The 14,693-nt window shown below is 38.7% G+C and overlaps 3 protein-coding genes across 5 annotated transcripts in view; 1 reads left to right on the top strand and 2 right to left on the bottom strand.

The window, feature by feature from the left end:
- The window catches only part of LOC102225606 (cystathionine beta-synthase-like), a 19,633-nt gene extending 17,333 nt beyond the window's left edge, over window positions 1–2,300 (bottom strand). Inside the window, exon 1 of the mRNA XM_023337145.1 lies at window positions 2,214–2,300. The gene's annotated coding sequence lies outside the window, so the exon portion shown is untranslated. The remainder of the gene's footprint in view (window positions 1–2,213) is intronic.
- Window positions 2,243–12,489, top strand: gabpa (GA binding protein transcription factor alpha subunit). 2 transcript variants are annotated; one of them, XM_023337146.1, is made up of 10 exons: window positions 2,243–2,328; window positions 5,298–5,390; window positions 5,473–5,617; window positions 5,700–5,784; window positions 5,873–6,097; window positions 6,176–6,370; window positions 6,476–6,532; window positions 7,062–7,184; window positions 7,416–7,608; window positions 9,968–12,489. In XM_023337146.1, the coding sequence occupies exons 2-10, from the start codon at window positions 5,314–5,316 to the stop codon at window positions 10,185–10,187; spliced, it is 1,320 nt and encodes a 439-aa protein (XP_023192914.1). In that variant the 5' UTR covers window positions 2,243–2,328; window positions 5,298–5,313; the 3' UTR covers window positions 10,188–12,489. The 2 variants fall into 2 exon arrangements, with proteins under 2 accessions (XP_023192914.1, XP_023192915.1); XM_023337147.1 differs by lacking the exon at window positions 2,243–2,328 and adding an exon at window positions 2,335–2,692.
- The window catches only part of LOC102232862 (amyloid-beta A4 protein-like), an 18,160-nt gene continuing 14,171 nt past the window's right edge, over window positions 10,705–14,693 (bottom strand). For both annotated transcript variants that reach the window (XM_023337144.1, XM_005798071.2), the window contains 3 exons: window positions 14,084–14,175; window positions 13,373–13,519; window positions 10,705–13,267 (listed from right to left, as the gene is read on the bottom strand). In XM_023337144.1, coding sequence (XP_023192912.1) covers window positions 13,166–13,267; window positions 13,373–13,519; window positions 14,084–14,175 — 341 coding nt within the window. In that variant the 3' untranslated portion in view covers window positions 10,705–13,165. The remainder of the gene's footprint in view (window positions 13,268–13,372; window positions 13,520–14,083; window positions 14,176–14,693) is intronic.

The following is a 14,693-nucleotide window of genomic DNA, read 5'->3' as shown; positions in this document are numbered from 1 at the left end:
TCACGTTCGATTTTCACAACAAAACGACATTTAAAGAAACTGCATTCAGAAAAAGAAAATAAATCAATGTAAGATGTATTTTGTAGTTTACCTCGATGTGTCTATGTACTTTTTATTTAACCCAATATTGTTTCTACTTCAATCCGACCACCGTGACTTATTTTTTACTGATTACGGAAGGGGGCAACAATAGCTAGTTACATTTACTCATTTAAATTGTCCTGCGTAACCTTCAGGAAAAAAAAAATACTTTTAGCGGTATTTTTACTTCACTATTATATATGCTTCTACTTGAGTTGTTTATTTATATATATATATATATATATATATATATATATATATATATATATATATATATATATATATATATATATATATATATATATATAAGTACAGTTTATGAACACTGTAAACTACAGTATACATTATTGTCATTGGAAGTACTTTATTCTGATCTACATACAGATTACCCACTGTAAGTATTAGTTTCATAAGTTTTAAAAGGAAAAGTTAACTTGGAGAAGTGTTTCTTCTGCATTAATTTGTCACATTGTAATTTTATTATTATTTTCATTTTCATCTTTAAAATACCAAAATCTGCACACAGCTTTATATTTTTGTCTAACATGACTTCAAAATACCAAATCAGATGTTATGATCTGTTACTCAGAAATTAAATAGATCTTTTAGGATTTTTTTTTTTACTTTCACTTGAATAATTTCTTGGATGGTTTACTTTTTATTTGAGTGTGAATATGTTGGAAGTAGTGCTACTCTTGAGTACAACTTCTGAATACATTAACCACCCCTGTTCATAGACTGCTTTTTCTATCCTTTTTTTATTTTACATTATTCTTTAAATTGATTGTGCTTTCCAAATTTCTGATGTACATTTAAGCTGAGCATTAGCAACAACATGAACAGGGTTGTTGTTAGTGGATGTGAATACATGTTCCAACTCAAAATAGACATTCCAGGAATGGACAATGTCGTGAAAATAAAAATACATAGATGTTAACACATAAAAACTGATACAAGTTTATTTTAATTTTAAGAGTGAGTATTTACACGATTCACTGAAAAAAAGAGCCATATATTCATGCAGGAATCCATAAAGACATACTCTTCAGATATACACAGGTGGCGGCCTGACATTTACAGCTAAAAAGAAGTGAAACATCCAAATGTCTCTAGTTCAATATGCAACATAGTCAACAGAAACTAAACCTTGCTTGTTGGTTGTACTACCTTTTTTAGCAGACCAAGTGTTACATGGTGTATGTGAAGATACTCTATCATTGGAATGGACTTATAGGATCATACAAGTGCTCTGATGTTGCTTTTTAAATGTATTGTGCTTTGTTTACGTAGGTTTTCATGTTGCAATAGATGAAGCATAAATTATTCTTTCTCAAGCTTCCAAGATAGACAAGTGAAAGTTAGGCTTGCAAGAGTGTCATGTTTTTTCTTTCATGCTGCTATGAGAAACTCAATGTATGAATTTTTGAGTTCATCTTTAGTTCAAAGCTATTATAGACTCTTACAACACCCAACTGATATGAGGTATTCCTCCTGTTTCTGGAAACTGATAGTAACATGCATTTTAAAATGACAGATTCAATCATCATCTAATTAGTAGTATTGTCAGGGCGGTGGCGTCATCATGCTACTTTTCATAATGGACAGCTGGTCGGGTGATTTGAAGGGAAGATGGATGGAGCTAAATGCAGGCCTATCCTGTAAGAAAACTTGAAACTGGAAAGAGATCAACTTTCCAGATGAACAACTCCCTAAACATACAGCCAGAACAGTAATGGTGTTAAGATAAATGTTTTAGAATAGACAAGTCAAACCCCTCCTATCGTTGGATGTGCAAAGCTGATAGAGACGTAACAAAAACACATGCAGCTCCAACTGCAGAAATGGGAGGTTCTTCTAAATAAATTACTCAGTGGGACTGAATCCATATACATGGCCTATTTGTTTTAGCTTTCAGAAACCCATCCTCTCTTTCCTCAAAACAATTGTGCAAAAATAAAATCCCAATACATAACATTAATTTGTGTTACATGACAACATTTGAATGGGCCAAAGAACACTCTTGTGAAACTCTTTATAATGCATAATTATTACACATAAGCTAAGCCAGAAAAAAAGCACATGTCTCTCCTAACTACCTGTATTTTGTTTGCAAGTTTTGAGCTCAGTATTACCAGTTAGTCTCCGCCCCTCGTTTCTGTAGCTGTGTTGTTGGCCCAAAAACTTGAAGATACGACACGACCTGGTGAATTTTGGACTTCTGATTATTAAAAGTTAGAACTTTAAAAGGTACTGATATTCGCAAAAAGTGTATCTGTTCGGATGAGTTTTTTTGTAACATGTTAGTGTAATGATAGGCGGTTCCGTTTAGTCGTGCCCCGACTCTTCCCGCTATTTTACAGCTGAATTAGCAAAGCTAACCCTGTTAGCTACTGAAAGTGTAGTGAGGGTAGTGGGAAGAGGCCGCCCACCTTCCAGGCAAGCACTATTCGGGTAACTAGCACGGCCCTACCGACGGTGGGTAAACTCAGACTACCACAGACAGCTGGTGTTGAGCTTTTGTCGTCCAGGGAACACAGAAAGCGCTGAAACGAAACGCTAGCTGTTAGCCGAAGGTGAAGCTGAGCCGCCGCTGACCCCCTACAAACAGACAGTAGGTACTCATCCTGAGAGAATTACACGAACTGTAGTTCGTACTTCTGCACTTCATGACGAGCCACAATAAATTTAATAAAATCGGTAACATCACGATGGATTTTAGGCAATAGTTTTCCTGTAAAAAAAAAAAGAAGCGGGCTGTGTTGTTGATCCGAGCGGCGGATCTCGGAAGTCTTGTAACGCCGTAAACCTTTAGCCAGGATTTCCGGCTCCTTTCCATTTGCCCTATGCTGTTTTGTTTCCGTTTATTCTATTTCCGTTTTAAAAGTTTTCTACATCCAGAGTTATAGTGTCGTTTAACGTGGCCGCGCTGAAGTTGTAACCCTCCCTGCGTTTTTAATTTATTTCAAACGTAGTTTAGCGCTGGAGGCAGCGGAGGATGGACGGTTGTGTAATGGACTGCCTCGCCCCGCGCTGCTGTTTTGTAGCTAACTTGTCCAACACGGGCCTGCTCCATTGTTGCCACACGTGTAGCCTGCTATCTGAAATAGACTTTTGTACATTCATATTGCACTTAATTGGGACTAATAGTTATGTTTACAGAGTGTTTTGTTGTTCGAGGCCTAACAGTTGGCTCTGAACCCCACAGCCTCGACCTCGCCTTGGCTGACTGTGGCCAGGAGTGAAGTGTCCCAGGCGGCCAATGAGAAGGCGATACTCGGAGGCCCTTCTAGCAAGGAAAAAATTTAGCTGCTCATATAATTATGTTGTTTACGTGAGAAAAGTTGAGGTTTAAGCTGTCAGGTTATATATATATAGCTTATATATATATATAGTTCAACTAATGGTGCAAAACTTGTGTTTTTATTAATCTTCCAACCCTTCAGATTTTATTAATTGAATTTAAATTGTGTTCTATCTGCTTTTGCAGTAAGTTTGATTTCTCTATTCATGCGTTTTGAGATAAAGTACAAATAAAATAAAAGCAAACAAATTAAAAATCTCAGTACGATGTTGAATACCTTGAGTTTCATGTATAAATTTTGAAGAAGCTTTAATTCGCAAAAGGATATTCACTGTTTTAGAAACCTCTTAACTGAAAAATGATTTTTTTCAAAGCCAGGAATGTGTAGTTACCACAGATAAATGCATTTCTGTAGGAGTATTCACACAGGATGAAGGTAGAGTCGAAGATTGGTCGTTATTGCAGTGACAAGAACAGTACAATTATCTTTTTCCACATGTCTACATATCATTGCATACATTCTAAATCAATACTAAATTTTTTACAAAAAGCATCTAATTAGTTTATTAGTAAACTGGTAAAGCTTACCTACAAAGTAAACTTCAATATTTTATAATAAAGTAATAAATCTATAGATTTTGCTGTTTGTTATAGATTAGCATAGATTAGGTATAAGTCAATGAGTGTTTCACAGCTTGATAGCTAGGGTTTCTACAGGGCTAGCAAAATGTATTTAGGAAGTCTTGAATTTAATCATAGTTGTTTTTTGTCTTAAAAGTCTCAAATGAGCCCAGATTTCCCATTCAAGATCTTTAATTATATTTAATTGTAGACCATAAAAAATACATTTGTACATTCTGTCCTCATTTTGTTAACTTTTTTGTTTTGAAAAATATAGCAGCATTAATTTGTTCCACATGCTGTAATTGTGGCTAAGGAATTTGGCCGTCATTACTCTGACAAAACTTCAAAGTTCTTGATGCAGGGCAATAAACATTCTTGTTGGAAGGACATTAGGCTTTCTAATAAAACCCTGAATAAATTACTTATCCTAGATTTGGCCTAAAGTAGTTACTACAGACAAATCAAATGAAAGCATTCTTGTTTATTATTAACAACTTGGCCCTTTATCATAACGTATTGCATATTTTGGCTTGATTATAGCAGTCTGCCTGAATCCAAATGTCATAATAAAAGTTAATGCACACACAGTTTGAAGGCACTGAAGTTTCATCAATTATAAGTTCTGGAGTCACATGCAATAGTGGAAAAACAAGCATCAGTGGATAAAGTTATATTTGCATTTTTAAAAATAACTTTCTTTTCAGCCAGCTTACCTCTTATGCAGAGCAATATGTGGAGGAGGGGCAGCATCTTATGTAGCATTAAACCAGAGAAAAGTCCCTGGTACTTTTCTCTCACCTCTTTTTCAAATGACTTGAATCCACAAAAGCTGCATGATGAAAGTTTTTGGTGTTTTTTTAAAACCTTGTTATACCTTCATACAATTAAATCCTTCAAGTGTCATAGATGTCCTACTCAGAACTGGCTGCAATAACTAAAAGTATCACCCTCATGTAATAAATTGCCAGTACCATGATAGAGGGAGAGCTATTATAGGAACCACTAGGGGGCACCATAGTTCAACATAAAGAATTGTTTCAAATGTGAAACTAAATGATGTAGCTGAAAAATTGAATGCTAAAAATTACTTATTTTTGTTTCCTAAAGTGGGGTTTGTCATAGTACTGTATATCTTGTATACATCAGTTGATTTTAAAATAAATTCTCTTGTAAAAATCAACTTTCTGATAGTTGTTTTTATTTTCTCTTTTTTAGTTTTGATTTGATCATTTTCGTGTTAAACCTTTAAGTGAAATGAATCTGAGTAAAACTTATTCTCTCTGTCTTCAAGGGATCTGTAACTCAAGATGTCTAAAAGCGAGACAGAAGAGTTGATAGAGATCGAGATTGATGAACGGGAGAAACAGGCATGCCTAGAGGAAGGGTAAGCTAAAAGATCACTTAAACACTTAAAACTTGTGCAGAGGAGCCTACATGTTTTCATTCTCATTGTCTCGCATTTGTAGCATTGAGGAACAGACCATCACAGCTTCTGATTTGATTCAACAAGATATTGACATCAATGAGCCCATTGGCAATCTGAAGAAGCTTTTGGAGCCTCGCGTCCAATTCTGTCTGGATGGATTTGACATCTGCTTACAAGACATTCAGGTAAGATCGGTGTGGGATTAGGTCATCTCATATTTTGAAGCAAATATTTTGTACTTGCTTGTTTTTTTGTTGTTTTTTTCAGCTTCACCCGGATCACAGCCTCTTCGATCAGGGGGTAAAGACGGACGGCACAGTGCAGCTCAGCCTGCAGATCGTTGCCAAACCAGGTACCAGTTCAGTCAGAAGTGTTGAACATGATTGTCCTAAAACCCAAATTTCACTAAAACATAATGTGTGGCGTTTGTCTTTGCCCAGGGGAGGAGAAGCTAAACATCCTGGAAATAGTGAAGCCGGTAGAAACAGTAGAAGTTGTGATTGACCCGGATGCGGCTGGAGAAGATGGGGCGTTGGTGGAGGAGGGACAGCTCATCGCAGTAGAGCGGTCCTCCCTGTCCGATGAGACATCGGAGCAGGTGACACGCTGGGCTGCAGCGTTGGAAGGTTACCGCAAGGAGCAGGTTCGGCTTGGAATACCGTATGGTGAGAAACGCCTTCACTAAAACCTTTAATCTCACGAGCCACGGCTGTAAGGATCCTAACCTCCCTCCTCTTCCTCAGATCCTTTGCTCTGGACAGCTGACCAGGTGATCCACTGGGCTGTGTGGGTCATGAAGGAATTCAACATCGATGAGATGGAGATCGGCAGCATCCACATCCCCGGCCGAGAGCTCTGCAGCTTCAACCAAGAGGAGTTCCTTCAGAAAGTGCCAAACGGAGAGATACTGTGGAGCCACCTGGAGCTGCTGCGCAAATGTATGTCACAACAAGCCTCTGTTTGCTCTAAAAACTGGAAGGGTTGTCTGTTGTTTGCTAAATATTTGCCTCGATAAAGAGAGTAATTCTTTATATTTATCTCAGACGTGTTGGCCAGTCAGGACCAGTCGGGCGGGGACGCCACTGTCACTATAGATCAACGTAAGTGTTACAAGTGATCCAGTTACACTTACCCGAGTTTGGTTTAATGTGTGGGACTTACGTTATCCTAGCACAGAAAAAAAGTGACTCATAAATACAGCACAGACCAAAAGTTTGGACACACCTTTTAATCCAATGAGTTTCATTTATTTTCATGACTATTGACATTGTAGATTCACACTGAAGGCATCAAAACTATGAATAACACATGTGGAAATATGCACTAAACAAAAAAGTGTAAAACAACTGAAAATACCCCTTATATTCTAGTTTCTTCAAAGTAGCAACCTTTTGCTGTGATTACTGCTTTGCACACACTCTGCATTTTCTTGATGAGCTTCAAGAGGTCGTCACCTGAAATGGTTTTCACTTCATAGGTGTTGCCCTGTCAGGTTAATAAGTGGGATTTCTTGCTTTATAAATAGTCAAGAAAATAAAGAAAACCCATTGAATTAGAAGGTGTGTCCAAACTTTTGGTCTGTACTGTATATTAGCTACAATGTGCCTGATCACTTGTTTGTCTTTGTAGCTGTTCAGATAATTCCTGCTCAAGTGAGCACGCCCACTGCTATAAAAGTACTGAAACATAACCGGGGCCCCAGAGCGCCCAGAATTTCAGGAGAGGAGCGCAGTTCCCCCGGCAACCGCACAGGTAACGTCTCACACAAATTTCAACATGTATATAGTTTCCCATTGAGGAATCATATCAATAAACTTATACATTTCTATATTACTGAGCTACATTCTACAGATAATACCATTAATTGGGTATATTTTTGGCCCTCGTATAGAAATGATTGTTGCTGAATTTGATTGCTGCTAATTTCAAAGACTAATATTATTATTTCCTCTGTGATGGCCGCCCTGTCTCCATGGTTTCCAGGTAACAACGGTCAGATCCAGCTGTGGCAGTTCCTGCTGGAGCTTCTGACGGACAAAGACGCAAGAGACTGCATTTCCTGGGTCGGAGAGGAGGGAGAGTTCAAGCTGAACCAGCCGGAGCTTGTGGCGCAGAAATGGGGCCAGCGCAAAAACAAGCCGACGATGAACTACGAGAAGCTCAGCAGAGCCCTGAGGTTTGATTCTCCTCATTTATTTCATGTTTTTCTTTTTACCTTGAAGTTTCGGGACTTCCAGGAATTGATCTTTAACCTTGGCGTCAAATTGATGCAGAAATACATGGCTTACTTACGTAATAATATTTGGGCTTAGAAACATTCCCGATTGATAGTGCTACATTTATTGATCTCAAATTTGGGACTCCAAAAATTCCTAAATTCCAGATTTTTCTTTGATTTCATTAAGTTGCCTCTTAAATTTGTAAATTAATTCATTGCTTCTTTCTTTGATTTTGTAAAAAAATTCTTAAGAAATGAATAGGCTGAATTATTTAGCTCCACACGTGGCATTTATAGCAGTATTAAAAGCCCTTGACATTTTATTAAGTTACACCCAGACACTTCAGTGAGTTGTATTTGTGTTTTATATGATAATAGTGCCTAATTGTGAATTTATTCATAAAATAAAGTTAAACTAAAGGTTAGGCATGCTAGTTTGATCTTTGGGCCCCTTTAGTCTGACACTCCTCAATAAAGTCCTGTGCAACCAGATGCCTTCAGACATCAACTAATAGCTACATTAAGTCCACTCATGCTCACATGTGACGTCAGTATAAATCTACCTGTTCTGTGAAAGTCTCAGAGGTTCAGTAGAGGAAGTTAGTGAAGACCAAGAAGACGGGTCTTCACGGGTCAGGGATGACGTTGTGGGGAGGTTTAAATGAAGGCAAATACCAAGCTTTGAATGGTTCAATCCCTTATGCAGGAATGAAAAGGGTTTCCACAACTGTACCCTGAAGGTCTGGTAAAGACAGGATAAATCATAGGAGCATCCGAGATGCCTGCGGTGACTCAGGCGGGAGAGTCTACTGACGGAACAGATAGTAATGATGCAATCCACAAATCTGAGCTCCATGTAAGAAAGTCCAGGGTTTTGCCTCAAATCATACAGGGGACACAAAAAATAAAGAAGGTGCTCTTCTTATATGTGATTAAAACGTTTTGTCTTGCATGAAAAGGTTATGTGTAGAGCAGGGGCCTGCAACATGCAGATCCACCCCCTACTGCGGCCCAGTCAAAGAACTTAGCTTTATTTCAAATGTAAAGGTAATCAAAAATGTAGCAGTTTTTCCTCAAATAAGTTCTTTTTCAATAATTAAACCTCAGGGTTGTAAAGGTTGCTGACTCGTGTTGAGAAAAGTTTGCAGATTCCCCTTAAAGCACCTCTTGAACAAAGCACCAAATGGAAAGCATGATGCATTATGCTCAAAAGCATATTGCATCAGGAAGCATTTTCTCCACCAAGGCAGGCACGCTTAGATTAATGCATATTTCTTCTGTTTACTCTTCTGCGGATGTGACAAAGCCTCGTAAAGCAGATGAAGATGGAGTCGGTAAATCTATTGGACAAGTTGGAGTTGTTTAACCAGTTTACATTTTTCCTATGAGTAAAAGTGAATCTTATGGGAAGGGAGTGCTTGTGATCAAAGTGTCAGCTGAAACTCTCACGACGTTTGTTGAGTAAACGTCTTGGCACAGTTGACTGATTTCAGATAATAGGTGAGGTTTTTACTTAAGCGAAGCAGCTGCTGAAAAGAAACTAGCTTTTTAAAAGAAACCCACAGTGCTTGTTTTCTTTATATTGGAGTGGAAACTTTTTCACTTCAGTTGGCAGGAGTGTCTTTACTGTTTACATAGGGCGAAGGTGATATTACTCCAGTGAACAAAGTTATACGCAGTGCCTTAAAACTGCAGTATGTAGCTTTTATAAAAAGTTTTTTACATATTTTTTTAAAACTGTCACTATGTTGTGACAGTATAAATAAAGCTCCTCCACTTCCTATCACTACTTTTGCAATCTGCAGAAATGCACAATTCACAGTCAAAAACAACCAATCAGAGCCAGAAGGTTTTAGCGCTCTCAATCACCCATGTGTACAAGCTGCTAAATGTGCTAATGGTGGAGAAACAAATTGCCATTCTGGAAAACCTCTTAGTCGTCGTCATCGGTGTCCATGCTAACTAGCATTAGCATTAATAGCAGCTGTCAGGAACTAGCTGTGGCGTAGCAGTGAGCAAGGACAGTATGAGCGGTGTGTACAGGAGGGTGATTAACAGCGCTAAGACCCTCCTTCTGGCTCTGATAGGTTGCTTCTGGCCACGCGGTGTATTTCTGCAGGTAGCACTGGGAGAAAGCTGAGGAGCTCGTTTTTTGTTTTTTTTTCCCCCACAGATTATTTGTCTTATACTGTCATTATAAGAAATATGTAAAACATATTTTATTTTAAATAAAAGTTACATACTGCAGCTTTAAAAATAGAGTGGAGATGCACACTGTGTTTTTTACTAATTATCAACTTTGCCTGTTGCGGTTCAGGTACTACTACGACGGGGACATGATCAGCAAAGTGCAGGGCAAGCGCTTCGTCTACAAGTTTGTGTGCGACTTGAGGACTCTGATTGGCTATAGCGCCGCCGAGCTCAACAACCTGGTGACAGAGTGCGAGCAGAAGAAACTGGCTCGCATTCAGATGCACGGCCTCGGACAGCCCATCACCACAGTCACGCTGGCCACCACACTAGACAAGGACAGCTGAAGGAGTCCGCGGTACTGGCTGGAAATCATGCGTCCCTTTATACACAAAGCTGATCCCCGATCAGTGTGGATTAAAAACTTTGTTGTATATACAGTTAAATTCAGCTTAGACTGAGGCAGGTGATGTTTTTTTTTTTAGCTTTTTACTAACTCTACCCAACAGAGGCGAGCTCAGGATGAGGAAAGAATGTGTTTATAATTACAGATTGTCGTGTGCATGGCTGAATGAGTGAGTGAAACTGCTATTAGAGGCTTGGTGTTGTGCGCTCTTTGTCTGTAATCCACTGTATATACAAATATGTCATGTTTTTTGATAGCCAAGAAGGCAAGTGTATTTTCATAAGACTCATTTTGTATTTTATTTAGTGCGTTTCCATGAAGTGCTGGACCATTTTTTGTCCACTAGGGGGGGATAAAGTGAAAAACATTTTCTATCAACTTTGTGTGAACTGTAAATCTTTTCTAGATAAGCCCACCCCCACTTATGCCCCAGAAAAGAAAAATAAAACAGCCAGTCATATGTACATTCAAAATTTATTTATGGAATGGGGGAGTGTAGAAAGCTTTTCTGACTTTAAGCAAATGTTTCAAACCACACACAAAAGGAAGGTCACTAAAACAACAGAGGGGGGAAAAGCATTTAATTAAACATTCACCTGATTTAAGAGCTTCAGTTGGTGTCTGTACATTTGCAGAGGTGATATGTGTTGTATTTTCATAATAATGCAATATATGCATGTCACATTCATGGTAACTATTATAATAACTTAAGGGGAGTTGAACACGTCTTTCGCTTTGAGGAGCATTACAACAGATATGCAAGGAAAGAAACGTTACAGCACTGTACATGTATACACAGCGGATGTAGAAAAATAGAAAGGGTTGATTTGGTGAAGGAATGTTTGTGGTGTAAATACAGAACCGTCTGGAGAACATCTAAGCACTTTCCAGTAAGTACTGCCCTAAATAATGTCTGATTAACAACTCCTGCTCTGTACAATATTGCTGCCAGATCTGAAACAAAAAGGATTGATGTGAGGAGTTGGGGGATTTTTAGACGAGGACAAAAGAGCAGACAACTGGAAACCATCACTTCAGTGGCTCAACAACCCTAGATGCTCCGTCGGCCAAGTATTTACAATCAAGATATTAGTTAAATCAGGAATGATATGCTTTACTAAAAACAGCTTTCCAAAGCTTAACATAAAAGGGGTAGCTCAGGATCCAGGAGCGAGGTTCTGTTCGAGGTTAGAAGCAGATAATATCTTACTTGCAGTACATTACTGTTTGTGTCGTCATTTAGTATCAATCCAGGTGATTTGATCCTCGAGGCTTAAAGCAACTCCAAAACCTTAAAAAACATCAATAGCATAAGAAAAATAGTGCAAAATGTTGATTTTTAAACTGCCTCACTTTTCTGACCAGAAAAGCTTTTACACGTTCCATTCTCAGTACGTGTTTCACACAGGAAGGTCATTGGTGGCACACCGCCTCCAATATCCACCTCTGAGGTAAATAATCCATCCTTTTGTAGAAATACCCACCGACTGCAAATGTGACTGTGGCTCAAAGTATAAATAAATAATAATAGTCAAATACATGATTCTCTCACAGCAGGTTTAAAAGCATAGAAACACATTTTACTGTTGAATTGTATTTTTACCCTCCTAATATTAGAGATGCAGAGCTGCAAGAGGTCCTGCAACACATAAGCAGCTCAATGTTTCTCCTTGCTGCTGTGCCTGAACCTCTGTTCATATTAGTCAATTTAAAGAGTAAAACTTGATATTTTCCTGCTTTTTATTCAGATTTCTTCTGTGACCTTTGCTGTGCGTGTAACAATGCTGATCCTGAAGTTGTACGCATGATTCACACGAAGCATGATGGGTTAGAGCGAGGCGAACACTAAATTATCTACAGCAGGTAAGATACTAACTGCTTACGATCTTGCCACAGAACCTCGTTGTAAAATTCTGGACTACCCCTTCAATCTTCGTTCTAAAACAAAAGAAGACATCACAAAGTGCGGCGACAGTCGGCATCAAAATTAACGCTTTCCATATTTGGTGATAATAGTCAGGCTTCGGAAATGACGAGTGCATAGAAACGCAAAGAGTAACACGATCTTCTTCCTTTCAGATTCTACTAGACTTCATATTTTACACGAGGAGAGAGCATTTGGCCCATGCAGCTAACGCAACAGTGAAGCATGGAGATGAGCGGATTTGAATTAAAGCAAGTCTGTGCGACGACAAAGCAGAGCATATTCTCAATACTTTTTTTTTTTTTTTCTCCTTCATATCACGAGATCACAAAGTTGACACTGGAAATATACAATCCTGCTAAAATATCTAAAGGGAGGTCCGCTCTCAGGACGTCCACATACTTCGATAATGCCATGCACTACATTTACTTACAGCTAATCTCTGGCTTATTATATTACACATGAAAAAACAAAACATTAAATATCATCAGCTTTTAATATATTTTGATTGAGGATATATTTTTTCTTTGTTTTCTGCTTTTTATGCAAAACCGACCTGAAACACTTCAGTCGTGCGGCGAGGAGCTCTAAGAGCCCCGACCTGTTATCTGAGGGCAGATGATGATGTCATATAAACACAAAGGTATTTCCTGTACAAACACCACGAGGAGTTGTGATTGGCTGAAACGTGCAGGTAAGCCGGGGTACCTTTGTCTGCTTGAGGGGGGAAACTTTTTAGCTCTGTACAATCAAGCAAGAAAAAAAAAAGATTAAAAAGATATTCGTTCCATGCCAGCATCCTTTGGCCCAAACCCCTGACTGAGACATGCAAAAGGTTGATCTTTTCTGTTTGAAACGTTAAAAACCAGCTTTGACAGCCGCCCTCGTGGTCCCTGCAGGGGCTGAGGGCAAGGGATCAGAATGGAAGAGAGCGCGACAGTGACCGTGTGGAGCCGGGCGGGGCACACCTGAAGGAAACCTCAGCCAGCGGTCCTTCAGTTCTGCATCTGCTCGAAGAATTTGTAGGTCGGGTTCTCGTAGCCGTTCTGCTGCATCTTGGCCAGATGACGCTCCTCGGGAGTCACTGCTGCGTCCACCTTCCACAACAACAACAACAACAAATAAAACACAGGAAAAAAAAAGGGAGTTTATGAAGGATTAACTTTATAGAATATCACATCATGTAGGTTTTAGCCTTTTACCTCGATTACACCATGATGGATGGAGGTGTATTGCTTCTTTCTCAGCATCACCAAAGTAATGACAATGACTGTCGCTATGACAACCCCTCCAACCATAAGCCCGATGATGGCGCCCTTGTTGGACCCCACGTCCTCAGCAAAAAACACCTACAGATGAGATGCGTCAGTCAGGACTATTTATCAGTGCAATATAAGGGACTGAATGCTACAAACATACAAAATGTTGTAGCATTTAAACAGCTTCCTTGTACTGTATATGCTAAAGTGACATTTAAAAAGTCTTTACGGTATGGATGCATTGTTGAAATCTTTGCTATCATAGGATATATAAAAACTTTTGCCAAAAAATAAAGATTTTTTAAGTAAAAATAGAGTTTCTACCCTTTTATTCATTTATTGGGTTTAATTTTTCAGTTTTTCCGTTTTTCCAGTATATGTACTTTGGAAAGTCCATATACTTTCCAAAGTTGGAAAGTACATATATTTTCCAAAGTATATGTACAAAAGCTTCACTGAATTTATGATGGATGGATCTGGCAGAGCACAAAAGAGAGAAAAAAGTCTGGAAGTCTGAATGTACATTTTAGTTTTGTTTTTGTTTTTTAATTTTAATCCAGACCAGGAAAAGACTCAATCTGGGTTCCAGACTGCGTAGGAATCCTATTCTAAACTACTCTGGGAGGTGGGAATGACCTGCTTGGCAATCCCTACCAATTTTTGATGGTAAACCTCATATCCAGCGCTCTGCCTCTCTTCGGTGTCCATCCGCACCTCTGGCATCTCTTCTGGCTTCAAGGCAGAAACTGAAATCAGACATATCAGTCTTATTTGAAAACAGAAAGTTTCACTAAAAGTGCTTTGTTACGTACCTGCTTACAGATACCCCCCCGCCCCCAAAGCAACAACATAATGATTGATAAAGATCAAAGGTTTTATAGCTTGAAAGGGGGGGGAAAAATCCTTTCAAGCCCAGAAGTTACATTTTTTCTAGCCTCAATAGATATGAATACAGTAAGGCCACATAACCAGGTACTTTTCTGAACACCAGGTACTTTCCTGAACAAACAATGTGATGAACTTGATTGGCTGAAATGTGCACATAAATATGGGTCCTTGTTCCGACCGGTCTGAGTGGAAACTATCTCCAAACAAATTAAACAGGATCAGAAAAACTTGCCTCCAAGCCAGTTGTATTTCTTTTGTTTTCATAATGTCTAGTAAAAACACAGTGAGAAACAAAAACAGAAAATAAAATCCAATCTCATCAGCTTTTATTCGGGAAACTACAGATAATAGATATGCTAAATATAGCATGCTTCTT

Source organism: Xiphophorus maculatus, chromosome 7 (genome assembly GCF_002775205.1).
Source record: "Xiphophorus maculatus strain JP 163 A chromosome 7, X_maculatus-5.0-male, whole genome shotgun sequence".
Classification (NCBI taxonomy): Eukaryota; Metazoa; Chordata; class Actinopteri; order Cyprinodontiformes; family Poeciliidae; genus Xiphophorus; species Xiphophorus maculatus.
The sequence above is the reverse complement of the archived record's forward strand: the minus strand, read 5'-3'. Positions and strand labels throughout refer to the sequence as shown.